At 52.6% G+C, this 24,082-nt stretch overlaps 9 protein-coding genes across 9 annotated transcripts; 3 read left to right on the forward strand and 6 right to left on the reverse strand.

The window, feature by feature from the left end:
• Positions 1–131: 131 nt before the first annotated feature.
• Positions 132–1,858, reverse strand: BDZ99DRAFT_499765 (branched-chain-amino-acid aminotransferase). Its single transcript, XM_033723677.1, has 4 exons — positions 1,539–1,858; positions 1,192–1,489; positions 433–1,140; positions 132–370 (listed from the first exon to the last, which is right to left on the reverse strand). Exons 1-4 carry the CDS (start codon positions 1,777–1,779, stop codon positions 355–357), a joined length of 1,263 nt encoding a protein of 420 aa, XP_033575414.1. The 5' UTR covers positions 1,780–1,858; the 3' UTR covers positions 132–354.
• Positions 1,859–3,307: 1,449 nt separating this feature from the next.
• On the forward strand, positions 3,308–6,510 carry BDZ99DRAFT_522000 (uncharacterized protein; the record flags this gene model as incomplete). The annotated part of the gene is made up of 4 exons (XM_033725674.1): positions 3,308–3,913; positions 3,967–4,819; positions 4,987–5,357; positions 5,431–6,510. 4 exons carry the CDS (start codon positions 3,308–3,310, stop codon positions 6,508–6,510), a joined length of 2,910 nt encoding a protein of 969 aa, XP_033575415.1.
• Positions 6,511–8,129: 1,619 nt separating this feature from the next.
• BDZ99DRAFT_477959 (uncharacterized protein) lies at positions 8,130–9,293 on the reverse strand (the record flags this gene model as incomplete). The annotated part of the gene is made up of 3 exons (XM_033722141.1): positions 8,130–8,222; positions 8,289–8,633; positions 8,694–9,293. 3 exons carry the CDS (start codon positions 9,291–9,293, stop codon positions 8,130–8,132), a joined length of 1,038 nt encoding a protein of 345 aa, XP_033575416.1.
• A 1,437-nt stretch (positions 9,294–10,730) lies between these two features.
• BDZ99DRAFT_391018 (NAD(P)-binding protein) lies at positions 10,731–11,636 on the reverse strand (the record flags this gene model as incomplete). Its single annotated transcript, XM_033715704.1, has 4 exons — positions 10,731–10,820; positions 10,871–11,177; positions 11,233–11,324; positions 11,382–11,636. 4 exons carry the CDS (start codon positions 11,634–11,636, stop codon positions 10,731–10,733), a joined length of 744 nt encoding a protein of 247 aa, XP_033575417.1.
• A 696-nt stretch (positions 11,637–12,332) lies between these two features.
• On the reverse strand, positions 12,333–13,516 carry BDZ99DRAFT_56119 (ribosomal protein L24). Its single transcript, XM_033727313.1, has 6 exons — positions 13,336–13,516; positions 13,210–13,284; positions 13,027–13,139; positions 12,958–12,977; positions 12,843–12,905; positions 12,333–12,810 (listed from the first exon to the last, which is right to left on the reverse strand). Exons 1-6 carry the CDS (start codon positions 13,446–13,448, stop codon positions 12,592–12,594), a joined length of 603 nt encoding a protein of 200 aa, XP_033575418.1. The 5' UTR covers positions 13,449–13,516; the 3' UTR covers positions 12,333–12,591.
• Positions 13,517–13,917: 401 nt separating this feature from the next.
• BDZ99DRAFT_534584 (uncharacterized protein) lies at positions 13,918–18,290 on the forward strand (the record flags this gene model as incomplete). Its single annotated transcript, XM_033726538.1, has 6 exons — positions 13,918–14,979; positions 15,046–15,280; positions 15,419–15,802; positions 16,007–16,969; positions 17,090–17,620; positions 17,668–18,290. 6 exons carry the CDS (start codon positions 13,918–13,920, stop codon positions 17,994–17,996), a joined length of 3,504 nt encoding a protein of 1,167 aa, XP_033575419.1. The 3' UTR covers positions 17,997–18,290.
• BDZ99DRAFT_464332 (uncharacterized protein) lies at positions 18,070–18,914 on the reverse strand. Its single transcript, XM_033720286.1, has 2 exons — positions 18,811–18,914; positions 18,070–18,753 (listed from the first exon to the last, which is right to left on the reverse strand). The coding sequence occupies exon 2, from the start codon at positions 18,693–18,695 to the stop codon at positions 18,528–18,530; it is 168 nt and encodes a 55-aa protein (XP_033575420.1). The 5' UTR covers positions 18,696–18,753; positions 18,811–18,914; the 3' UTR covers positions 18,070–18,527.
• Positions 18,915–19,140: 226 nt separating this feature from the next.
• BDZ99DRAFT_391148 (zinc finger-containing protein) lies at positions 19,141–20,483 on the forward strand (the record flags this gene model as incomplete). Its single annotated transcript, XM_033715711.1, has 4 exons — positions 19,141–19,197; positions 19,247–19,264; positions 19,357–19,910; positions 20,009–20,483. 4 exons carry the CDS (start codon positions 19,141–19,143, stop codon positions 20,481–20,483), a joined length of 1,104 nt encoding a protein of 367 aa, XP_033575421.1.
• A 701-nt stretch (positions 20,484–21,184) lies between these two features.
• On the reverse strand, positions 21,185–23,533 carry BDZ99DRAFT_499772 (uncharacterized protein). The gene is made up of 4 exons (XM_033723678.1): positions 23,394–23,533; positions 22,688–23,310; positions 22,331–22,621; positions 21,185–22,269 (listed from the first exon to the last, which is right to left on the reverse strand). The coding sequence occupies exons 2-4, from the start codon at positions 23,239–23,241 to the stop codon at positions 21,606–21,608; spliced, it is 1,509 nt and encodes a 502-aa protein (XP_033575422.1). The 5' UTR covers positions 23,242–23,310; positions 23,394–23,533; the 3' UTR covers positions 21,185–21,605.
• Between the last annotated feature and the right edge of the window lie 549 nt (positions 23,534–24,082).

The following is a 24,082-nucleotide window of genomic DNA, read 5'->3' on the forward strand; positions in this document are numbered from 1 at the left end:
AGCGTGTATAATTGATGGTGGTGATAGTCATGTTGGAGGTCTACGATATGAAGAGCATTCTCTAGAAGTTGCTGCTGATAATCGGATGTAGGGGATGGAGAAGCATACTGACACGGCGACATTCACCAAGAAACAGATGTGAATGCAGTGTATTTTTTTTAGTGAATAAAGAACGGTCTATGGTGTTTACCTAGCTCAGAAGTCACGTAGTTGCCACCGTTTTGAATGCCGAACTGTGAACCATCCAAACCGACGATAGTAAGCTCAACGCTAAAGCATTTTGCCACCCGTTTGCCGTCTAGATCGTACAAGAAAAGAACAGAACGCTCAAACCAGGGACTAACTCTCCAATGATTATAGTATCTTGTGACTGTACGAATTTAGCCATTGCCATACAAGAAAGTTTTTGTGAAATGGGGATACAATGCTTACCTCCAGTGATGATCCTCAGAGCCCTCGTCGCCATACTGAATCTCTTCCATCCAGTCCTTCATTTGCTGGGCAATGGGGCCCGCCTCTTGGTTGTCCTCCAGTCCGCACTCCACCAATCGCCCCTTCCAGCTGATCTTCCGAACGGGGCTCACCACAGCCGCTGTGCCAGACCCAAAAATCTCGAGTAGGCGCCCCTCATCCGAAGCATCTGAAACCTCCTGCATGGTGAATTTGCGCTCGTTCACCTTCCAGCCCTCTGGCTCGAGTCTCTCTCGTGCAAGTCCGAGCACGGAGTCACGCGTCACGCCCTCCAGGATGGTCCCGTCAAGAGGTGCAGTGAGTAATTCTTTCTGGCCAGTCTCCTTGTTCTTGATAGCCGCAAACAGGTTCATGGTGCCGACCTCCGTGACGTATTCCTCCTCTCCGAATAGCCAGAGGTTCTGGTGGAAGCCTCTGCTGGCGGCTTGTATTTGGGGCACGATACAGGGCGCATAGTTGGCACCAAGCTTCTTGTCTCCAACACCGCCTGGCCATGCGCGCACGGCATAGTCTGTAGCTTCTAGTGACACGGCTTTGAAGCCAGTGGGGTAGTATGGGCCGACGGGGGATGCGATGACGTAGAGGAGCGCAGAGGCGGGTGGGCCGACTCCCAAGGTGCGCTGGGTGCCGATGATGGTTGGGCGGAGGTAGAGGGAGTATCCACGGGCTCTGCAAACGAATTAGCATTCTGTATGAACATCATATTTAGGGCGTTCTCACTCTGGGATGAACCTCTGATCAAGCTTGACAAACTTGCCAATCAGATCTATGAGCGCATCGCTGTCAAAGGTGGGCAATGCTATCCGCGCAGCAGATTTGTTGAACCTCTCCATGTTCTTGTCCGGGCGGAACAGCCGTATTTGCCCGTTCTTGTCCCTGTATGCCTTCATGCCCTCAAAGGCCTCGAATGCATAGTGAAATACGCACGTCGCGGGATCTAAGCTCAGATTCTGGTAGGGAGTAATGCGTGCGGGCAGCCATCCTTCTGAGGCTGTCCATTCCATCGAGAGCATATGATCTGATATTGTTGATCAGCCTACGAATTCGGTGAAGCTCGGCGTCATTACCTGTGAAGTTCCGCCCGAACACAAGCTCCTCTGGGGGGAGGAGGGTCTTTGGAGTTGTAGTCTTCTCAATGGACAGCTTCGAGGGGTCAATGTCCAGTATCTTTGTGCCCACTGAAGCGTCAGCGTGAATGCTGTACGCTCGCCGACATCGCTGAGCGGAGGAGCTAGTCTGGACGAGGAAGGAGCGGCGAAATGTCGAGGCAAGAGAGCTGGCAAGCAGCGAGGACCGTTGCTGGAGCATGTCGAGGGTAATTGCTTCCGCAATGAGGAGGTTGAGGAGCGGAGGGCAGCTTAAGAGTTGGATGTGTCGAGTCTTGAGTTGAGTCAAAATAAGTTTCTAAGCGGGCTGACAACACCGTGAGATGCCGCTGATGGCCGGCAATTTAGGCGCACGGGCGCCCCCGAAACTCGGACCGGCGCAGGCGGTGAGACGCCAAAAGCCCAGGTCCGGGGAAGCTCAGGTGCGTGGGGGCTCCGAATATCACAGCCTTGGCATCACACCACGTGCACTCAGCGCTTCCACAAGCCCAAGTGATTACGTTTTCACAGGCTAGGATAGAAGAAGATGGCTCTCAGTATGCCAAAGGGGTTTGGCATAGCGACTGTATGGGTATTTCTACTCTATCATCCATCATGCAGCCGAACATGTAGGGCACGCATTCAGATTCGGGTACCGAGCATCTAATGTTAGAGGGGTTGATGATACAGAGCATTAGGGACATGAAATGAAAGGCTGGATTATCCGTGATATAATGCTGATGATCGTCGGGTAGTAGAAATGCTGATGATCATCATCACAAAAAAAACAGTTTTACAGCGTAGCCTAGTTAGTAAATTATCGAGCTCGACGGAGCTTGTCAAGATTAAGAAAGACTTCAGCCTCCAGCACAAGGCTAGAAAACCAATGCCCTAGTCAGTAAAAGGAGGTCGGGTGAGAGCTTGTCGAAAGTCTACCTAGTCAGCAGGAGCTCGTCGAGGAAAGAAGTTGGGGCGAGGGGTGAGGGTGCTTAAGTAGTTGGATATTCCTTAGCGCCTTGGCGAGGCAGGGTCCTGGATTTTAGTGCAGTTCTGCTGAACAGGACTGCACTCTCCCCTTCACTTATCCATGCTCGATATCATACTTTGGGGGTTTTCTAGTAGCCTACATTAAATAGTATCTCCGTAGGTATTGAAGGAGTATTATTAACTTTAACAAGTTCAGACTATCGAGGTTCTATGTGAAGCAAATACCACGTGATTGATAATTGAGGAACGGTGAACGACTGCTATCGAAGAGTTTAGTTCCAAGGTCTGCATGATGATTTCTCCTGGAGACCAAGCATGCAGAGCCCGCTGTGTACAGGAACATTTGATTGTAGTATTGGTAATAGTTGCGGGCTTGACATTGCATTCAGTGCAGCTATGAGCTATGGTAAGGCCAGCTCGCGTGGGGTCCAGCAGAGCCGCTTTGTTTTTGCTGAGCTGGCATTTGATAGGCCTCCAAACTGCCCTCTACAACGTGCATATCGAACTGCTCTCCTCATAATTGTCTATCCTGCGTCGGAGGTCACAGTCGCACCTCCGCGAGCATCTAGGGGCGCTGCGACCCCGTCAGCTTCTCTGAGACACAACTACCTGTTCCAGGACCGTAGAATTGTAGAACCACTACCATTTCACATATAGCGTATCGTAAACGCGTCGCCACCATCATCCGCAAGCTACCGGAAGTCCATGAAGCCCACTCTCAATCGCTCTCACGTAGTCGCGCAGGCGGCCCGAACCTCTCCACTATGTTCTCCTCCGCGTTGAAGTCCTTCACGTCGAACATATCCTCCAACTATACCCTCAGCCCACACCCCAACTCGACCTCAGGACCATGGAAAATATACGATGCAAAGAAGAAGTCTACCGGGAAGGCGGCGTCGGTCTTCGTCTTCGAAAAGAAGTCACTCGAACCGTCTAGTGGAGGTATGAGCGGAGGGCGCATGAATGCTGCATCGTTGAAACGGGCACACGAGGAGGTCCTCGAGCGATTGAAGAAGGAGGCTAGCTCGCTAGCACGGCTACGACATCCAAGTATACTCGAATTGGCGGAGCCGGTGGAGGAGACTCGCCATGGGGGCCTCATGTTCGCCACAGAACCGGTCACCGCATCCCTCGCTGGATTATTGCAAGAGAAGGATGACCAAGAAAAGGCTGGTGGTGTAGGCGGCCGAAGGAGTCGATATGTTGTCGAAGAGGCTGATGGCGGAAGGCGGCGCAGAGAGCTCGAGATTGATGAGCTTGAAATACAAAAGGGCTTGATTCAGATTGGCAAGGGGTTGGAATTTCTTCACGAGAGTGCTGGACTTGTCCATGGTAATCTTACTCCGGAAGCCATTTTTATCAATGCTAAAGTAGGGAATAACAATCTCATTCAGTTGGAGCTGCTTGCTGATAGTTGTGACAGTCTGACTGGAAGATATCTGGTCTTGGTTTTTCAAGCCCTCCAGAGAACTCGACAAAGCCAACGTCTGTGGCTCCAATATCCTTATCAGAAGTACTCAACTACGACGCGCGTGTGCCGCGGTTTGTTCAACTTAATCTCGACTATGCTTCCCCGGACTTCGTTATGGACAACAACGTGACGCCGTCCGCCGACATGTTCTCCCTAGGGATGCTGATCATAGCTCTCTACAACTCACCACACCGAAGTCCATTGGAGGCCAATGGTAGTGTATCATCGTACAAGCGACTGTTCTCCTCATCCTCATCCGTTCCGAGTCAAACGAATAACTTCTTATCCTCTCAACCCTTACCACGAGACGTGGTTTCTGGCCTCCTCCCTCGCCTCATCACGAGAAGACCAGCCCAGAGACTAGACGCCCGAGAATTCCAACAAGCGCAATACTTCGATAATATCCTAGTATCCACTATTCGGTTCCTAGACTCATTGCCAGCCAAAACGCCCAACGAGAAATCGCAGTTCATGAGAGGACTTCCACGGATATTACCTCAGTTTCCAAAGTCCGTGCTCGAGAAGAAAGTCCTTCCGGCGCTCCTCGAGGAAACTAAGGATCGAGAACTGTTAGCTCTGGTCCTTCAGAATGTGTTTAAGATAATTGTCGCGATGCCATCCGGCACAGGCAAACGTTCTTTTACCGACAAGGTTATCCCACGATTACGAGACACCTTTCTAGCTACCAGTGGCGCCAAGGGTGCAGCTCCGGAAAGAGACAGCTTGAAAGAGGCGGGACTGATGGTGTTGTTGGAGAATATGTCTACTGTTGCTGAGAATTCATCTGGTAAAGAATTTAAAGATGGTAAGTCCATTGAAGTATTTATTGCTTGCGTTGCAGAATTTATCGGAGGAGTCATTCGTCAGAGCTATCCATCAGCCTTCTTTTCGACTTGGCTTGGGGTATCTTGGTGCTACTTGGACAGTCCTTCTATAGAGTCTTAATTAAGACTGGACAGCTAACGATTCTAGATATCCTACCTATTATACAACACGCTCTGGAATCGCCGACCCATTCATTAGTCGACGCATCCTTGAGGACGCTTCCTATGATACTACCCATCCTGGACTTTTCGACGATAAAGAATGAGCTGTTCCCGGTCATTGCTAACGTCTTCAGTAAGACAAGTAGCATGGGTATCAAGATACGGGGTCTGGAAGCCTTCGTGACCCTATGTGGTGGTAGTTCCGACCCTACGGCGTCGCAAGGTGACGGCCTCGATGGAAAGATGCCAGAACAACCAAAAGCAAAACACGGCAGTGCAGTCCTGGATAAGTATAGTATCCAGGAGAAGGTGGTGCCGCTTCTGAAAGCTATAAAGACGAAGGAACCTGCTGTTATGGTACGTCTCATCTGAACTACCCTTGGAGCATGACGCTCTCAGTTGCAGGATTCGCTAATAAAGCTCCTCTCAGATGGCCGCACTCAACGTCTTCAAGGAGGTCGGCAAAATCGCTGACTCCGAATACCTGGCAATGGAAGTCCTTCCCATCCTATGGCAATTTAGCCTCGGCCCTCTCCTCAACCTCCAGCAATTCCAATCCTACATGACGCTCATCAAATCTCTCTCCGCGCGCATCGAGCAAGAGCAAACCCGCAAGCTCCAAGAACTCTCCTCCAACGGCGCCCCACCGACCGGCTCAAACGACTTCATGAGCTTCGGCGCCGTCGGCGGCACAAACGGCACTGCCGCCGCCAACGGCGAAGAAACCGACTTCGAAGCCCTCGTCCGCGGCGGGCCCGGCGGCTCCTCCTCCACCGCAGACATGCTGCACGATCCCTGGGCCAGCTCCGCCGCGTCCTCCTCCTCCACCACCCTCCCCTCTCGCCCTGCACACCCCCGGTCGAGCTCCGCGCGCCAGGCCTCTCCAGCCGCCGCCTTCTCATGGTCCTCGCCACCCCCCTCCTCTCCCGCCCCTCCACGCGCGGGACCCCTCTCGCCCCCCGCGCAATCTGCTTCGAGAACCATGACGCCCGACCACGCCCTCAGCGCCTTCGCGCCCCTGACCCCCTCGACCACGACGACGGGCATGAACGCGACGTCCGCGTCGTCGTTCGCGCAGCCGCTGCAGCCGACGCGGCCGGGGGCGGGCTTGAGCATGCATAGCTTGGGCAGTATGAACAGTATGAACGTGCTCACGCCGTCTGCGGTGTCGACCCCGTCGTACACAGCGCCGGTGCAGAATCAGACTTCGAGTGTTAATTGGGGCGCTGCAACGAGCTCGAATGCGTGGCAGAGCACGGCTCAGTCGCGGAGTCAGGCACAGCCGGCGTTTGCGATTCCGCCACCGCCACAGCAGCAGGGGCAGAGTGCGTTTTCGGGGTTTAGTATTGCGCCGCCGCCGGCGTCGGGGGTCAGGGTGGGGACGGCGGGGGGGATGGGGATGGGAAGAGGGATGGGGATGGGGATGGGAATGGGAATGGCGCAGCAAGCGCAACAGCAATCGCAGCAGGGCCAGAAGCAGGAGATTGACAAGTATGAGAGTTTGCTGTAGGATTGCGGGATTGGGCGCTGGATACCACTTGTAAATGATAATGATTGGATTGGATATGCATAGAGAGCGTTGGTTTTGGTACAGGTGCTTTGAGCTGGAACTATCGATGGTTCTGGAAACAGTATTCGCGCCTTGGACTGTGCGAATGAAGCTTTGATTAACGTGGTGTGAAACGCCGTGTGCTGTCGACATGGCTTCTTTTTGAGACGAGATAGCCGGGGCTAGGAATCAGTTCGCAGACTCAGGTTCCGGTTTGTCACGGGCTCGAGGGTTCTCCGTTAGAAACATTCTAGTTTTGGTATAAGTGTTCACGGCTTCAGTCGCGTATAACGGTTTGTTAGAAGCAGCGTGCTACGCGGTGTAACTACAATGTAGTGACCTATATGTAACTACGCGATGAACAGATCTGTAGATCGGATTGCTGGAAAGACGGTCAGAACAGGATGCTGGGCACGTCGGTTAAGGAGCGCCGTTTTTGGCTACAGAGAGTCACAAGATCAACTATGTAGAGAATAGTTTGTTAGACGCGGAGGGGACCTTGCAGTCATTTTTCCTACCAGATGAACGCGGTTGGCAATCAGATTCCTATATGGAAGCTTAGTAGACTGCTGAGAGACCTCAAGGAAGGATTCGACCCCTCGATGACAAGAAGTCACATGATTAACTGTGTAAAGAGAAGTTTCTTGGACGCGACGTGCAACGCGACGTAGCCTCCTTGTGGTTGCTTTTCATAACATGAAGGACGAGGCTGGCAATCAGGACGGCGATAGAGGGTTAAAGAATGAGGTGGTGAGGTGCTTCGATAGCGAAAGCACCCAATGGTCACAAGAAGTAACGAAACCAACTGCGTACATGGTTTTTTGTTAGACGCAGCGTGCCACGCCGTGGATACCCGTCATAGTCCCTTGTTTCTACAAGATGAACAGGCCTGGAAACCAGGTAGCCGACATGAGGCTCAGGATATGTTTTTGAGTTGCTTCTGTAGAGAAACATGCTCTCTAGTTATAAGAAGTTACGAAATCAACCATGCAGAGAGATTCTTGTTGAACGCGGCGTGGTTCCATCTTTCTACGTGATGACCGGGGCCGGAAATCAGGACTGCAGCTGAAGGATTCGGGTGATCTCGTTGAGGGCATCCGCGATTTTTTTTTAATGAGAATTCACACTAACCAGCATAGAACGCAATACAGTAAGTTTGACGGCTTCGCAACCTTTTCTACTCATGTCGACCTAACCTACTATTTCACAAGGCTAAAGCAGTTCCACAAGGCTCCAACGATACCTCTCTCCAACAAGAGGCCCGTCCGTACGAATATACTCACACAGGCAGAAAGCAAGAAGAGACCAGCCGCAGTTAGCACCAGCGCCTTCACTCGATCGAGCGAACCAATCCAAAACCAACGCAAGGGCCCCGCCCGGACGAAAATTTGATTTTACAAGCTTCTGCAGGAGTGAACAAGGGAAATACAGGATGTTGGAGATACATCAAGAGTGGAACTACTACTGTTATCCGCGTGGCGCCAGTAACCTCGACTAATGAAGAGTTTGCTTGGAAATGTTGAGAGGGCGGCGTAGCCGAAGTGCATCGAGGGACGAGTGATGTGGTGAGTAGAGGCCGATCAGGCTACCGCCGTCCTTGACTGACGACCGTAAGTAGAAGTAAAATCGGCGGAATACTGCTTCCTTTGTGCAAGGGCAAGATCTTCGTATTTCTAGAACGGTGAATTAGTGGACATCCATGAAAGTAGGCAAGGAGGATAATCAGAAGCTATTTTTACCTTCTTCTCTGAAGGAGAGAGCGCCTTCCACTCAGTGCCGATTAGCTTGCTGGCATCTACGGACTTAATTCCCTTCATTTCTCCACTCGCTCTGCGTTCAACGTTAAAATTCAAGAAAGCGTTCATCGCTCGCTTCACTTGTCGCTCGTCTTGGAGGCGATTGGTTTCTTTCGGGTATCTCCTGCTCGTCTTCTTCCCGGCATCCTTTAGCTTGGTATATTTATCTCGGATGGCGCGGCGCGCGTTGTTTGCGAGGCGGATCTGTTCGGGTGTATAACTCAGTATCCATGCCCTGTAGGCGGCCTCGTTCGCGGCCTTGTTCTGGTTGGCGAGGTGATTGTAGTGCTACAGATCTGTCAGATAAAATCGAGACGAAACGAATCGGCAACATGTTGGCGAACTGACCTCTCTCTCGGCTGCGGTCAAGGCTTTGAACTGTGCCGCCGCTTGCTTCGTAACCTCCGTAGGTAGTGTATCGCTGCCCTTTGCCTTTTTCTGCAGCTCTGAGACATAGACTAGCCAAGCATTATAAGGAAGGTCCCTGGGCGCAGTCAAGGCAGTCTCCTTGAGCTCCTTGAGGTGCGCTCTCTCCTCCGATATCTTCTTCCTGGCTTTGCCTGCCTCGGTCAGAACCCGTTTTGCGGGTTTCTTCTTCGGCGCGGCTTTCTTCGCCGCTCGCTTTTTCTTTGGCGCAGCCTTCTTTTTCGCTGCAGGCTTCTTCGTTGCTACCGTTTTCTTGGCAGCGGGCTTCTTGGCCACCGTCTTCTTGACCGTTGCTTTCTTCACCGTTTTCGCAGGCGTTTTCGCCGTGGCCGTGGCATAAGAACGGCGGGAAACAGCGTAGGCGAGCTTGTAGGCGTGCGACAGACCCCCGACCGAGGCAATTGAGGTCGCATTTCGGGTGAGGACGGCGCGGTGGAAGACGCGTGAGATGCAGGCGAGGTCGTGTGTTGATGTTCTCGGTATATCAGCTGCCAAGCGGCAGAGGACGCCGCGGGCCGACATCGAGGCAGGACGTGATAAAACGCGGACGGGAAGCTGGCTTGGAGGCGTGCGACGACGAAAATGGCGTTGGGAGAGCGGGCTGATGGAGTGGAGTGGGTGAAATAGACACACAGGCTCGTCGTGGGTGTTGAGAACGGGGAGGTTGGTCGCGACTTGGCAGGGCTGGGACGAGCTTCGTCCTCCGGGTGAAGCGAGCTCGAGACACCGACCTCACGTCACCTTGGAACGCCCCTTGATGCCACCAGCCACACGTCGATACGGTAGCTAGGTAGGTAATAATTGAAGCACGAGGGCTCGCAACACCAAAACAGTTCCATCTTCACGCTTGCCTAACTACTACTATCTACCCATATCCTAGAGCCCATTCCCCTCCACTGATAACAGCATCTCGAGGCTGACTAGCCAACCAAAAGCCACCTCACTTCGAAATCAATTCAAAGAAGAAGAAACCATTCAAAGTACTCCGTAGAAGATACCATTCAAACATAGGTAGAACACAACACCACCACCAACTCCCAAAAGACACACAGCACTACCATTCCGGCACATACTCAAAACACCCCTGATCCCTCGTCACTTCAAGACACCCCACCGTATCACACGGCGCATCGCAAATGGTCCCCGCACTCACAAACACAACGAGCCCAGACAAGATGTCAGGGCCCCAGACTTGTACGCTCTCGTCCTTCGGATCCGCATCCCGAGCTCTGAGCCCGCGCTTGCACCCACAGAGATTACTGAATATGCCCGGCGAGCACTGCGTCGTCGAGGCGTCGCATTCGACGTACGGCGTGCCGCGGCGACACTGCGCGGGGCACCGGGGCGGTTAGGGGCCGCTGTTAAGGTTGGGTACTGGGCGGTGAATTCCAAGTCGCGTCGTCACAGTAATTAGAGTCGGATGGAGGTGTTGGGGGACGGCAACGTAGGTCGCTAGGGCATTTGCGACAGTTGAGGTAGTGTTGTGGGCAGTGGCTCCATCCAGTTTGGTAGTCTGTCATTTCGGATTTGCCGTTGTCGTTGATGCCGTTGAGGTGACTAGCCACTAATGGGTGAGGGCGGCAGCATCGTGGGTCCTTTAGGCATTTGCGGCAGTCTAGGCGGCGGGGTGGGCAGGTGGTGGAGTATTCTGAGACGTCGACATTCTTTCCGGAGGCGTGGATGGAAATCTCATTTTGCGCTACTGGAGGGTGGGTAAAGACGGTGAGAACAACTAGGACAGAGGGGAGGAGCTTCTTCATGATCAGTGGTCGATCAGCATAACATCAGAGTGCGCACTTTTTAAGAGGAGAAAGGGAATGTTCATGCGGAATGTTCTCTGCGGCATGCCAGGATATCCTGTTTGATTGGTAGACATTGACTTTCTGGAATGTGAGAACTTCATTAAGCTTCCCCTAGCTCACCATCCAGGCAATCTGAGGACAGAGTAGAAACCCGACTCTACCATTTCTCAATATATGGCCTAAGGTCGATCTCCCAGGCAAACGTCGACCGATGCTGAGTATGCAACTGCCAATAAACTTCCGCAATCTGCCTGAGGTTAGCAAGGGCGTAGCGAAAAGATATCCCAAATAACTCACCCCATCAGCGCTCAACTTGGCATCAGCAGGTGCATCCTTGAGCCACTCCTTAGTTCGCGGGATATCGATAACCCCGTCAATGATAGCGTGAGACACATGCACGCCCTTCGGACCAAATTCCCTAGCCAGCGACTGGCTCAGCGCTCTCAAGGCGAACTTGCCGCTCGCGAAAGACGACATCTGTGCTGAGCCTCTGATGGATGCCGTGGCGCCAGTGAAGATGAGAGCTGGGGGGTATTTAGACCCCTGCTCGACGCCTTTCAGGAGTAAGGGCAAGGTTGCTTTTGAGAATAGGAAAGCGCCTTTCCTATACGCGTGTTGGATCAATGAAAGCGGAGCAGTAGATCTACGGAGTTACTTACCCACTGACATCCAGACCAGCCGTGAAGTCTTCCTCGGTCAGTTCTAGGAACGGTTTGCGGACGAATCTACCGCTCGCATTGAACACGGCCGCCTTCTAGCTGTCAGAATCTCATCGGGGTCCAAACAATAGAAGCATCGAAAAACTCACAGCAGCGCTCACACCCGGACCAAACTCTTTCTCTATCTTCTCAAACGCAGCATCCACGCTCTTCGAATCAGAGATATCAGTACTGATTCCGATCGCCTTGCCTCCGTTGCCATTGATCTCTTTCGCGAGGGACTCGAAATTCTCGGGATTCCTGGCAAGAAGAACGACGGGATAGGCGGCCGCGAATTTCCGGGCGACTGCGGCACCAGTTCCAGGACCGACGCCCGCGACGATTGCGACAAGCTTAGATGCCATTTTTGATGAAGTTGAGTTTATTGAACTTGAGAGTGTTTTATTTAAAGAATCTTGTTCGAGAGAGAAGACAGAAGAGAGATCGAGAAACGGTGATGGCTGAGAGATTTAATATAGAGAACTTCTGTTTAGTTAACAAAGATGCGGGCGGGGAGTTGATTTGTCAATGACGGACAGAGAGACTGCGATGCGCGAGGTATGTCATAATCATGGTCAATGGCGCTATCGGCTAGCGTGGCATTTCAAATACAACTTCTCGATACATTATTTGCCTACGTATACATGCATATATTCCTCGGGCTACCTGATCGAAACGTGATTGAACCTGGCTATGTTGTATGCGTCAAGTCGTTTTCAAGTGATACTGGAGGATAGCCACGCGATCAACATAATCAGTGCATGGATGAATTTGGGATGCTAATGTCTATCGATTTCTGATATATTTCAGTACGCCATAGACCTTCCGTGCATGACAAGTCAACAAAACCCTCGGAGCTGGGCCTAAAATCCAAGGAGACGAACATACTGGATTGCGGTTCTACTCCGAGATCTAGACGAACACCACTGGTTATACATTTGTAATCATGATTCCGAGTACATGATAACATCGTAGGAAGCCTTCCTGGGAGAGCACTCGCTAGGCGATTCTATAGGTATGAACACTAACCACCGATCATCTTTTCATCGCCGACGCATATCATATTGAGAGATGTTTCTCACCATCAAACCACCCGTATCATAGAGAGAACATCAGGGGTAGTCTGCAGGCAAGCAGGGCTTTCGGCCCATTGGGTTTCCTCTCCGCTATTCGTTTAACTTTATGCGGCCATTGAACTGGGCTGCCAAGTAGATAATGTAGCGTGTTCGAACTCGATCATCGATTTTCGTCCGGTTCGTTCTAGGGTAATTTCCCAGAGATTCCTATACCGTTAGCAGAAACACGCTTGTCCAGTTTCAGTCACAGTGCAGCGTGGTGTGTACAAGCCAGTGTGTGGCGAGTTGATTGTGGTTCGTGCCAGAAACAGGTATCTTCCGCCTTCGCTGCTCCATGCTTTTCATTCCGTTGCCGAAGTCGAATAAGAGATTTACTCCGTTCCATTGGCTTGACCGCAAATACACAGAGTCTCGTGAAGCCCGGCCCATCAAGCCATGAAATTGTCGTCAACCCAAATCCGCACTCCCCTACTCCTTCGACCTCTTCGACTTCGCCTCCCTGCCGTTGCTTTTGCGGTCCAGAATGTTTTCGCGGTCACGGTCGAGCTTGAGCTTGGTCTGGTTTTGATTAGCATTGGCGCTGGTGCTACCCTTCTTTTGCGATACGTACGATCACCACTTTTGAGGGGGCTGCGAGCAGTTAGCAATAGATCATTAATGATTGGAGGGCAGATCTTACCAATGCCAAGAGGCACACTCTGGCCGCTGGTCTTCTCCCGGGTAACACGCTCGACGTGGATCACGTATTTGAGACGGTAGACAGACGTGACTTTTCCTTCGCGACCTTTGTTGCTGAATCCCAATTCCCGTTAGAATGGCCGATCCCGATGGCTGCGAAACAGGTGCTAGGACGAGTACGTACCTTCCCCGTACAACGATAACCTCGTCGTCCTTTCGAATGGGAATCGAGCGGACACCGCCGTACTTCTCACGGAGCCTAGAGAAACCAATGAGCAAGGCCCCGGACAGAGACATGGCGGGCACTCACTCCTTGGAAAGCGGCGCGCTCATGATGGTTCGGCGCACGCTGCTGGGGGCCTGGAAATGGGCCTTCCTGCCCTTCCTCCGGCTGGAGTGCAACGCTGAGTTTATCTTCGTCATGGTGGGCGATGTGTCGGTGGAACTGCGAGGTCGTCGTTGTCTGCGCGCGGCTTCAATTGTGGGCGACGAGCAGAAGTTCTCGCTTAGAGATTAGCGCCTCGGGCTCCGGCGAAACAGTGCAGCCGGCCGTGGCCTTGGCGGCGATCTGGGGTCTTCCCGTTCGAGCAAGTCGCGTTGAGTGGTGATCGCTAAGAACTTCGACCAGGCCCTCACTCCGCCCGCGTCGTGCACCTCGCGCGCGCCCTCGGTCCGTCTCGAAGAACGCCAGCGAGGCTCTCCTCTGGCTTTTTGCTTCATTCATCTGTGCGCGCGTGGAGCGTGGAGTGAGAGCGACCGACGTGTTCCACGCCTCATCCTCATTGACGACCTCACTAGAACTGCCTTTCCACACTCTACACCTCCATGAATTCTATACCCCGGAAAGCGAGATCCGCGCGGAAGGTGTCTGTGGTAGCCTAGCGGCTTCGCGATGGCACCCAACGACTTCTATCCCACGAGGAACAACTATTACAACGCGCAGACAAACTCGTCGCAACAATATCCCGGACATCAGGGCCAGAATACAGCTGGACAATCCACGAATCGCACCTACCAGGCCCATAATGCGGCGACAAGCCAGCCGGACTACATGTCATATTCGGCACAAGCATACAATGGACAGCAGGGGGCCTATGGACAGCAACAGGATGGGTCATGGAGCAATAATACAGCCGCGGAGGCATTGAGAAATCTCAGCAACGCTGCCTACGCAACTGGTAGCGCCACGGCCGTCAGCAGTGGTGGCTTCACTCCGACAAACGCTGCTCCCTCGAATCGCTACTCGACTACGGTTACGCAGCCACAGCAAAATCAGTATGAGGCAGGACTGAGCAGCATTCAAGCGCATGCTTCCTACGGGCAGACACAGCCCAGGCCGAGTAGTATCAACGCGACCGCTAATGCGCGGGCCCCTCCGGCTCCAAGTCAAGGGCTTCAATCACCAACAGTCGCAGCCGCATATCCGTCGCAACGTGTCCAAGCGACCTTCAATCAGCAGAGATCAGCAAGTCCTGCCCATCCTACTTTTCAGGCAGACCACAGCTCGGCTCACTCGAGTTCAAAGAAACAGTCGAGTTCTGTTTCGTCGGCTCAGTACACAGACTTCAGCAACAGAGTCCTTCCGCATGTCACGGAGCCACCGCGGACTTCCCTTCCAGCTGCCGTCTCAGCTTCGTATATTTATGGAGACCGTCAGGCTTCAGCGCCAGTAATACAGACGACAACTAACCATTTCGAGCAGCCCACGATTACTGTTGACCCTATGCAAGTCTATGACCCATGGAGGGAATATGAGCGGAAGCAGGAAGCATTGCGAGCCCAAAAGGCTGCCGAAGAAGCTGTCCTAGCTGAACAAAAAAGGAAGCAAGATGAAGCGAAGAGGGCTGAAGTGACTAAGAAGAAGGCCGAGGAGGAGCGCAAGAAGGCGGAAGAAGAGAGGAGGTTGGAAGAGCAGCGACATGTTGAGGCGGAAAGGCGCTCCCTTGAACCCCAGGTTCCAGTGCACGTACCAGCTTCAGTCCCAGAGAAAAAGCCGAAGAAGCCAAGAACGCCTAGAAAGAGTGCTAACTCTAGAAGCGTAACGACTACGTTGACCGACGCTGCTCATGCTTCAAGTAGCGCCCAGGACACCGAAGCGGAGATCAGGGCCCTAATGGCCAAGATGAGGGAGCTCAACGGCAAAGATCCCGCATTACTCGCAAAGATCTGGGAAGAAGAGAGAAGAACTCATGTTGCAAGCCAGCAAGCTAGATCCTCTCAGACACCGACGGCGCCTTCACCCACCGTGCAAGCAGGTCAAATACCTCGTGCGCAAGGGCAAAAGGCGGCCACTACAAAAACTCCCATGACAAGTCAAAGGCAGGGTCCCGCTATCAATGGAACAAGCACCAACGGCGCAAGCAATATCTCAGTTCCTCCACCACCAGCAACAGCTCCGGCTGTTCAGACCCATACTCAGCCGCCTCAAGTACAGCAAACGCATACACCAGCTCAAACACCAAAACCAGTTCGACAGCAGAAAGGAGGCACTATTTGGCCACCCGACAAGACACAACTGCTCGCTGAGACCGCGTCTCTATGGCTTAATCAGATCCCGGAGAACAAAGATAAACCAATTACTGCAGCTCACATTCTACGCATGCTTCAGAGCAATCCTTCCTACGTTGACCTTTGCGAACAACTTGAGAGAATGGGTCTAAAATTGGATAGGGCTCTATTTGCAAAGTCGTTATTAGCAGCGGTCCCAGATGTCAATTCAGCGTCCCGCCAATCCGCCCAGGCAGCACAACGTCCACCGCCTGCCGATCCTCAACCAAGTGGTGGAGCCAATTCTCGACCAAATGGTAGTGCCAATTCTCAACCGAATGGTGGAGTCAGTTCATCAACCAGCATCTCGAGGAACACTAGCACAGCCGTCCAGCCAGGACCAAAGAGTCAAGCTGCAAATGGGTTCTCCGTCCAGACGGCTACCGGACACATGGAGAATGTACCGCCAGTCTCCAAGAACCCTCCTCCCGAAGCTGCGGTTTCAAACACGCCTTACCATGATAGCTATCCTCCATTTCCTGAAGCAGACTCGCCACCTTACATGCCTCAGGATGACTCTCCGCCGCCGCTGCCCGCACCAGTGGCACAAATGATGCCCAAACAAGAGCCACCGAGAGATACACTCAAGCCAGCGAATAAAGAAGAAGCTGCAAGAAAACGAGACTTTAGCGAGTTCGTCGATTTGACAGCTCTGTCAGATGAGGATGATTTGCCTCCGGTAAAGAAGTCAAAAGCCGAACAAAACTTCCCACGTCAGTCCTTGCCTGGATCCGCGCCTCTAAGTGTTGTGGATTCATACGTACCTAGTCCGAATTTCGGACGGTTCCCAATAGTGCCATCACAACCAGCGCATGGCACCACAACCCCACCTACAAAAGATCCAAGGTTCACCAACATCGTCCAACCGATAAATAAGAAGAAAGCGCTTCGACGATCAGGATACGACATCAAGACAATTGCTCGCGACGTATTACTTGCCACGGGACGACATCCAAGCATGCGACCTTTGAACGCCCATCTGGAACCTTTAAAAAGCTCGTTTGCCGAAGTAGACAACACTTCAGACCTGAGCACCCTAAGATGGGATATTATAGATCCTGGAGAACCACCGAAAGGTTATTTTCAAAACAGTCTATTCACGCAAGAGCAAGAAGACGCCGATGACGAAGACGACAGCGATGACGATCACGCGAGGGCCAGAGCGCGACCACAGGTCGTCGTCCGGCAGTCAATTGGCACTGGGGGAGGCGGAGGGATGAGTTCTTTCTCTGAAACACCGTCTTTAAGCGGCCTTCTAAAGGAAGGTTCTAAGAAACGTGGACGTGGAAGACCACCTCGGGCGAGCTACCCCGTTACTTCTAGACCATACGGATTTGGAGATGGCGCGACTTCCAGTCCCCGTACAAAACCGCCGCCTACGAACAGAGCAGCTGGGGGTGAAAGAGTAACAAGTTCACGGCCTTCTGGTTCGGGTGGAAATCCTGAAACATCGCGTTCGTCAGCATCTGCAGCTGGTTCAGCTACGAATGCTAGTCAATTCCGTTCTAGTGGTACAGGTACAGGGTATGCCGCATTACGAGAGCATAATGCAGACGGAACGCCCATCAAGAAGAGAGGACGACCCGTTGGGTGGCGTAAAGCCATACACGGATCCGCAGAAGCCCAAGGTCGCGAGGTCGCCCGCCAACCAAGCGGGTTGCGCAATGTCAGTACTGCAGGTGCTGACTCCTCAACCACAAAAGCTGCTAGAGGTGCCAAAACATCCGGCAAAATTAGAAGCGAACCCAATTATCAAGTGTTCAAGTGCAAGTGGCAGCTTTGCACCGCAGAGTTGCACAACCTTGAGACTTTGAGGAAGCACGTGGAGAAGATTCACGGTAAAGCAGCTGCACATGGAGGATTCGACTGTTTATGGGAGGCCTGTGGAAAGGACGTCATATTCTACGATAAGAGAACAGGCCATTCTGAACAACGTCACCAATATTTCGACTTCGACAATCTCTCTAAATGGCGCGAGCACCTGGAGCTGAAGCACTTCGGGCCCCTAGCCTGGACTATGGGCGATGGTCCACCAAGTGGGCTCTCGGGTGAGTAGAACGGCTAAACAGATATAAATCATGCTAATGTGTACTAGATGCGGGACATAACTCGGATGCGAACATGAGCGACCACCGTGCAAGGCGCGCCACCCCTAGGATATCAGCACCATCGTCTCTTCACGACAGTCCTGGCGTCGGCCGTGCTGCTGAAAGCACAGCGCCCAAACCCCCTCGGCGGGGAAGACCGCCCAAACCATCGCAAGAACAGGTTGCGCAAGAGACGGAGGATACAATGCTCAAGAAGAAGAGGGAAGTCGGGCCTGGAGTAGACAAAGGAGGGGCTAGACTTGTAACTCCGAAGCGGCGTCGCGGATTCGACGACGCAGAAGACTTCGACGAACTGATCGTCGACAAGGAGGACTAGTAGGGGCATAGGTAGCAGTAGTGCTCTCATCGGTACAAATCTTAGGGTTGCAGGCATGGCATCTCAAAGGTTCATGGAAGCGATTGCGAATTTGGAGTTATTTGTTACAAGGAATACCCCTTTTGCTGCAATCGGGGGACAGAATCTGTATCATAGGTACGGCTCTATCTGCTGGCAGCAGATCTTGAGGGCATGAAACAGTTAAGGTATGCGGTCAAGGATCAAAATAGTTCTGATACCAATGAATTCAACGGAATGCATTCATCGCTGCCACATTGACCGATTCACTTCCCGTAAACGCCTGTTAATGCTAGAAAAGTCCCTTTTGGCAGCACTGGCCCCTCAGAATCCTGATAAACGCCGTATTCTTCAAGGCGACCGCTCCTGCTTCGAAACAGCTCACTCGAGGAATTGAGCAGAAGAGTACATAGAAGATCTGCCATCTATTCCCTGACATTCTCCTCTCAGACGTCGTCCTATACACCATGGCGTAGAAATGTAGTCGGCCTAAAGCTCCCAGAAGTCATACATCTAACTCTTTGCCTTTCCTGCGCCTTGCTGCGCGCCAGGTATGCTCTTCGCCTTGAGCGCCTTGTGTTCTTCCGAGTTGATTTCGAGAAAGTGGTAGAGGACAATGAGGAGCATAGAGAGGCCGCCGAGGAAGAGCGCTAGCGAATAGAGTGTGTTGTCTGAAATCATCTTGACCGTCGCGAGAACTGTGGTGTCGGAGGAGGATGCGCGGGTGAGAGTCGGCAGTCTTCCAGGGAGGAAATCAGCTACGGCATTTAGAACGGCTCAGTTGGTAAGGACTTACAGATTGCTCCTTTGGGTAGCTTTGAGGAATTGGTCTGTTTGCAAGTGAGGTCGTTGGGAGTCCTGGTGTTTATCCGTAGAGGTCGAGCAACTGAAGCCACCTTGAGCTTCGCGGCTTCGCGCCACGTGACTCGGCGGCAATTTAACCCCACCGCCAAACTCTCGACCGTCATTTCGTCCACACTTCTCCGCAAACCCAGTGAATCACACCCCCGACCCCGGTTCTTCGAGCGCCCCAACTTCACCCACACTCACTCGAGGACGCCTCCGGACAGCTACCAACCCTCATCCCCAGTTTTCCTAGTAGAAAGAAGGCCACGGCTTGCCCAACATGCCGCCAAAGGGAAAGGACCAGCCTAAGGCCAAGGACAAGGTCGCCGTTGACAAGGTGATTGCCATTCTGTCTTACTCATGGGATAACAGCTAACTTGATACAGTCTTTTGGCATGAAAAATGTATGCTATCCCCTTCTCCCCCGCCTCCAGGACGCCCCCACACACCCTTGCCCGGAGACGCGGTCGCTAATATCATTCCTCGAAATCTACAGAAAAAGGGCGGCGCCGCACAGAGACAGATCAAACAACTAGCCCAATCGCAGGCTGGCTCCGGGACACCAGAGCAGAAGAAGAAGGCGGCTGAGAAGCTGCAGCGCGAGAACGAGAAGAAGGCTGCCGAAGCTGCGGCTCGCGAGGTGGCGGACCTCTTCAAGCCTGTGCAGATCCAGAAAGTGCCGTTCGGCGTCGACCCGAAGACGATTCTGTGCCAGTTTTTCAAGAAGGGGCATTGTGACAAGGGGCGGAAGTGCAAGTTCTCGCACGACCTTGCGGTGGAGCGGAAGGGTGAGAAGCGGTCGCTGTATACGGATACGCGGGAGGGAGCGGAGAACGAGGATGACGATGTCAAGAAGAAGGATGATATGGTAGACTGGGACGAGGAGAAGCTGCGGACTGTGGTGCTGAGCAAGCAGGGTAACCCGAAGACGACGACGGATAAAGTGTGCAAGTTCTTTATTGAGGCGGTCGAGAACGGGAAGTATGGCTGGTTCTGGATCTGTCCGAATGGAGGCGATAAGTGCATGTATAAGCATTCGCTGCCGCCGGGGTATGTTTTGCGCTCCTCTCCCTCATTTCTATTTGAGCTCTTCGATGTCGAAATTGGGGCGCTAAGGAAATATTTTCTTGATATTGACTATATGACAGCTTCGTCCTTAAAACCAAAGAACAACGCGCCGCCGAGAAAGCCCTCATGGACAAATCGCCCATGGCCACCCTCACCCTCGAAGACTTCCTAGAATCCGAACGCCACAAGCTCACCGGCACACTCACACCCGTAACCGAAGAAACGTTCGCGAAATGGAAGAAGGGGCGGATGGACAAAAAGCAGGCAGAAGAGGAGGCCAAGGCAATGAAGGAAGCAACCGGACGCGCCATGTTCGAGAAGGGCGACTGGCAAGACAGCGACGCGGACAGCGACGACGAGGACGCAGACGGCTCTTGGAATCTAGAAGCCTTGCGGCGCGAGACAGAGGCCGCTCGGCAGCGGAAGGAAGAAGAGCGTCTGCGCAAGGCTGAGGGAGGCGATCATGGTGGCGGTGTCGTCCCCAATGGCGTCGAGAGCAACGGCGTCCAGAATGGAGAGTCATCCGCGTCCGCATCCGCATCCATTGCATCTTAAACAGATCCACCAACGTCTCCAAAGCCGGCTTCGAATAGTCGCGTCACCGCCGCCCGGAACCACCGCCTCCCCGCAACGGCTCAAGCCCGAACGGACGCGGAGCATTCTCCCAACCACCAAACAATGGCTGGCGAATAGTTCTCAACCAGGCCGTTCAAGGTCATTTGAGTCGTGTGGCTATCACGAGCGGCATTCGGGAACCTCGGACACGCACTACATTTAGATCATGGCTTGTTTCATTCGTTCTTGATGTTTAGCGGGCGCCAAAAAAGGGTGCCTTTGGATTAAGACGCATTACAGCGTCACGGCTTTGCCGAAGCATTTTTTCATGAGATTTTTTCATGGACGGGCAAGATCGGGGCTCCCGCAATCAATGCTGGGGGAACAGGTCCCTGGCCACGTTCAAAAGGTATCTATAGATACGATGTCGATCGCTGGCTTATATAGGGAAGATTTTTAGAATGAGAGAATCTACTGAGCCAATCCAGCTGCTTGCAACTGTGATAGAGACATACGATTGGCGGTGATGGGTCTTCCTAGTACATACCTTAGCTGCATCGGTGTCAAAATACACCATTCAGACTATCCTCTTGACCCCTTTGTCAGACCTGATCACGTGCCCATATCAAAGTTCTCAATGTATCGAGTTATAAGAGTTTAAATTAAAGCATCTTAGACAGCTGTTTGTAATTGTATACCATCTTCTGCGTTTTGTAGTTCTTGCCAAACGCGTTGATCGAAAAGAGGTTGTGTCAATTCAAGCTGTCGACCCAAAGGTGCAAGTCACCCGGCCAGCCAAACATTGGGCAACTGTAATTATACTCTATGGAATTTGGGTATTGAGGCAGTGCAGCTAAAGTAATCCATTTTGGGCCTGCATTCCTACGCCCATGAACACCATTGTCAGCTCGTGACTCCATCCGCTTTTGCCGCTTTTGTGAATAGCCAAGGATAGAGGATGAAAGAGTGCCCCAGTGAAAAGAAAAAAGAGTCAATGCCATCCCAAGCACCTGGAGAGAAGATGAGTCTTCATCCTGACACCTCCCTATCACCCCAGAGAAGTTTTCTAGTCCGTATCACCACCCCCTAAGCCTGCATCCACCTTGCCCTGTAATACCCCTCCTACTCAACAGGCCGGCCCTCGACAACGGCCGTGATTTTGATGAGCTTGTGAGTAAGCAGGCGCAGGCCAGTCTCAGGTTTGAGATTGTTGCTATCGGCAATTGACATCTTCTTGCTGGACTCGTTTGTATCGATGTCTTTCGCCTTGCCCTTGCCCTTACCAAAATTCTCGCCTCCAATCTTGGCTTTCTTCGCTGCCTTGTCGATTTCCTTCTTTTTCTTTGGCTCCACTACAGGCTCAGTCTCTTCGATGTAGGTGTAGCCATCGTCCGGGAAGAACATTTTCATCATGTGAGGCCACTTGGGAACGTTGCCGATGGTCATCTTTTCGAGCATGTGGAAGTGGGTCTCCCAGTCCGGATGGCGAACAGTGCAGAACCACTGGAGGGTAGGATGGGGGTTAGCGTCGTAGCCATAGCGAGACTGAGAGGCCTCAAGACGATAGTCGGTCCCTGTAATACGGAATACCCAGACACGCTCTGTCTTCGCGCGGAGCAATGTTGGGCCTCCGGTGGGAAATCGGATGTATCTATCGAGGAAGTTGGGATTGCGAGCTCGAGAAGTGTCAAGGACGATCCGGTTGGCGTATTCGACAAGGAAAGGCGACAGTCGGTCCTTGCGGACTACCCTTGAACTGTTGACGTGGAAATGCCAGGCACGTCCACTGCGAAAGGCATCGAGCTTAGTGATTGTTTCTGAGTATTTTTACGCGGTAAGCAGCTTACCTCGAGGGAAACAGCAAGTTGACATTCATCATGTTAGCTGGAAGATCCTTGCCTGGCTCCAGGATTGACCATTTCGCAGGCAAGCGAACGATCTCATCGTCATCACGATCCTCAAACTCCAGCTGGAGCAGCACGTTGCGACCGGAGTTGTTAGGATCACGCAGGATCGCTGTAACCCTAAATACAGGCTTGATAAAGCTGTTCGATCTGATCTGATGATGGATGGGGCTGAGGACATTCGGAGCTCCTATCAAGCGCCCAAGCAGTTCATGTTCAACGCTGCCCATGACACTGCACAGTCCGTTAGCTGGTGCCTCAAATGATCAAATGCACCACCAGATTGTCTAGAAGACTTACGGCTTCTCGATACTGCCCGACACCCGAGTGTCGTCTCGTTCCATCATATCCACGAACTCATCGCGCTTATAGCAGTTCTCTTGGGAGGGTCTGAGGCGGGGACCAAGCTTCAGCAGGCCGAGGCTGATTCCCATACTGTAGACTTGGCTACGTTGGCGAATTACGTCGAACGACTCAAGAATGGTCTCCTCCACTGCTTCTAGCTGGTCATCCCGAATCATTTCTTGAATGTCAGGCTGGCGTAGTGGAGCAACCATCTCCACTGGAAGAAGAGTCTCCATCGGGTCAACGATGACAGTCAATGCCTGCGGGTTTCCATACGGCTTTATGCGAACGCTCTTGATACGCTCCTCGAAGCACACAAAGCGGGTAGTTGGTCTGAAGTTCTGGAGAGCGATCTTGGCCTTGATAAAGTTCTCCACGCGTGGTTTCGCATCATCGACTCTTGCCTGCTCGGTACCGGTGATCATGATACGAACAGGCATGCCTGGACCAGCGCTCTGGAGACTGGTATACACCATAGAGCCGACCTGGATCTTGCGAAGTTCTTCCATTTGAGGGCCCAACAAGCGGTTTGGATGAAGGTCTGGATTGCTCAAGTCTTCTGTCCACTCCACATATCCCTAGGAGTTGATGTTAGTCGCGACATAACCTCGACACGTGGTGCCTCAAAGAGCTCCAAATCAATCGTAAAATGGCTGCGTACGGTGAACCCGAGGTCGTGCTCAGAATACTTATTGTAAGCCTCGGCGAGCGTCTTTGCCGCGTCGTTGAGGACGTCCTCGCTCCATCCCTCGTACGAGAAGGCCCTGATTTTGGCGAAGTTGTTCTTTGCTCGACTACCACATTCCCTATCGAAGATTAGCAATGTGGAGGCCACACAGAAGGCAGCAAACTCACATCGTGGCTGTAACTAGTTGTGCTGATGTGATCAGTCTCCAAGGTTAAGGTGTAGCGTGGAGAGAAAGTTTTAACAAGAAACGTGATTGTAATAACGTCACGTTTATGGCCGACGCGGAGTGCGAACGACGAGGACGCGTGCCGCTGCTTCGCAGATACAGACTGCACGTTGGCAAGAAGATTGAGTTCAAGTTGAAGATCTTGTTGTTGTCGAAGCAGAAAGTTGTTGAGGCACAGGGGCGGTGAAGAGGAAGACGTCGAGGCAATCGCGCGGCCTGGCAATCGCAGGACTGCCTTCCTCGAAGCAACGACCTCGAAAACCCAGATTCACGCTGTGAAATGTCCTCATTCGCCCACGTAATCGGCCCATGGTCAAACAGTTCTTCCGGTTCCTATAGCAAACGTGACGCCCGTCGTACTCATTCTGTGACACCAAGACCCCGTCACCCTAGACAACGACGATCACCATTGCCGTGAGACTGCGTCTGACAGCGC

This window comes from Mytilinidion resinicola (assembly GCF_010093595.1).
Source record: "Mytilinidion resinicola strain CBS 304.34 unplaced genomic scaffold BDZ99scaffold_12, whole genome shotgun sequence".
NCBI lineage: Eukaryota > Fungi > Ascomycota > Dothideomycetes > Mytilinidiales > Mytilinidiaceae > Mytilinidion > Mytilinidion resinicola.

Excerpts from the sequence above, each read along its gene's own strand:
- BDZ99DRAFT_499765 (XM_033723677.1), bottom strand. The coding sequence starts at position 1,779 with ATGCTCCAGCAACGGTCCTCGCTGCTTGCCAGCTCTCTTGCCTCGACA. Across the intron at positions 1,490-1,538 it reads GTTCGGGCGGAACTTCACAG|ATCATATGCTCTCGATGGAA; the intron begins GTAATGACGCCG and ends CAACAATATCAG. Across the intron at positions 1,141-1,191 it reads GATCAGAGGTTCATCCCAGA|AGCCCGTGGATACTCCCTCT; the intron begins GTGAGAACGCCC and ends ATTCGTTTGCAG.
- BDZ99DRAFT_56119 (XM_033727313.1), bottom strand. The coding sequence starts at position 13,448 with ATGACGAAGATAAACTCAGCGTTGCACTCCAGCCGGAGGAAGGGCAGG. Across the intron at positions 12,978-13,026 it reads GAGTGTGCCTCTTGGCATTG|CCCCCTCAAAAGTGGTGATC; the intron begins GTAAGATCTGCC and ends AACTGCTCGCAG. Across the intron at positions 12,811-12,842 it reads GCAAAAGCAACGGCAGGGAG|TGCGGATTTGGGTTGACGAC; the intron begins GCGAAGTCGAAG and ends GGAGTAGGGGAG.
- BDZ99DRAFT_464332 (XM_033720286.1), bottom strand. The coding sequence starts at position 18,695 with ATGATTTCAGACAACACACTCTATTCGCTAGCGCTCTTCCTCGGCGGC.
- BDZ99DRAFT_499772 (XM_033723678.1), bottom strand. The coding sequence starts at position 23,241 with ATGGAAGAACTTCGCAAGATCCAGGTCGGCTCTATGGTGTATACCAGT. Across the intron at positions 22,622-22,687 it reads TCGGGCAGTATCGAGAAGCC|TGTCATGGGCAGCGTTGAAC; the intron begins GTAAGTCTTCTA and ends CGGACTGTGCAG. Across the intron at positions 22,270-22,330 it reads AACTTGCTGTTTCCCTCGAG|TGGACGTGCCTGGCATTTCC; the intron begins GTAAGCTGCTTA and ends TGCCTTTCGCAG.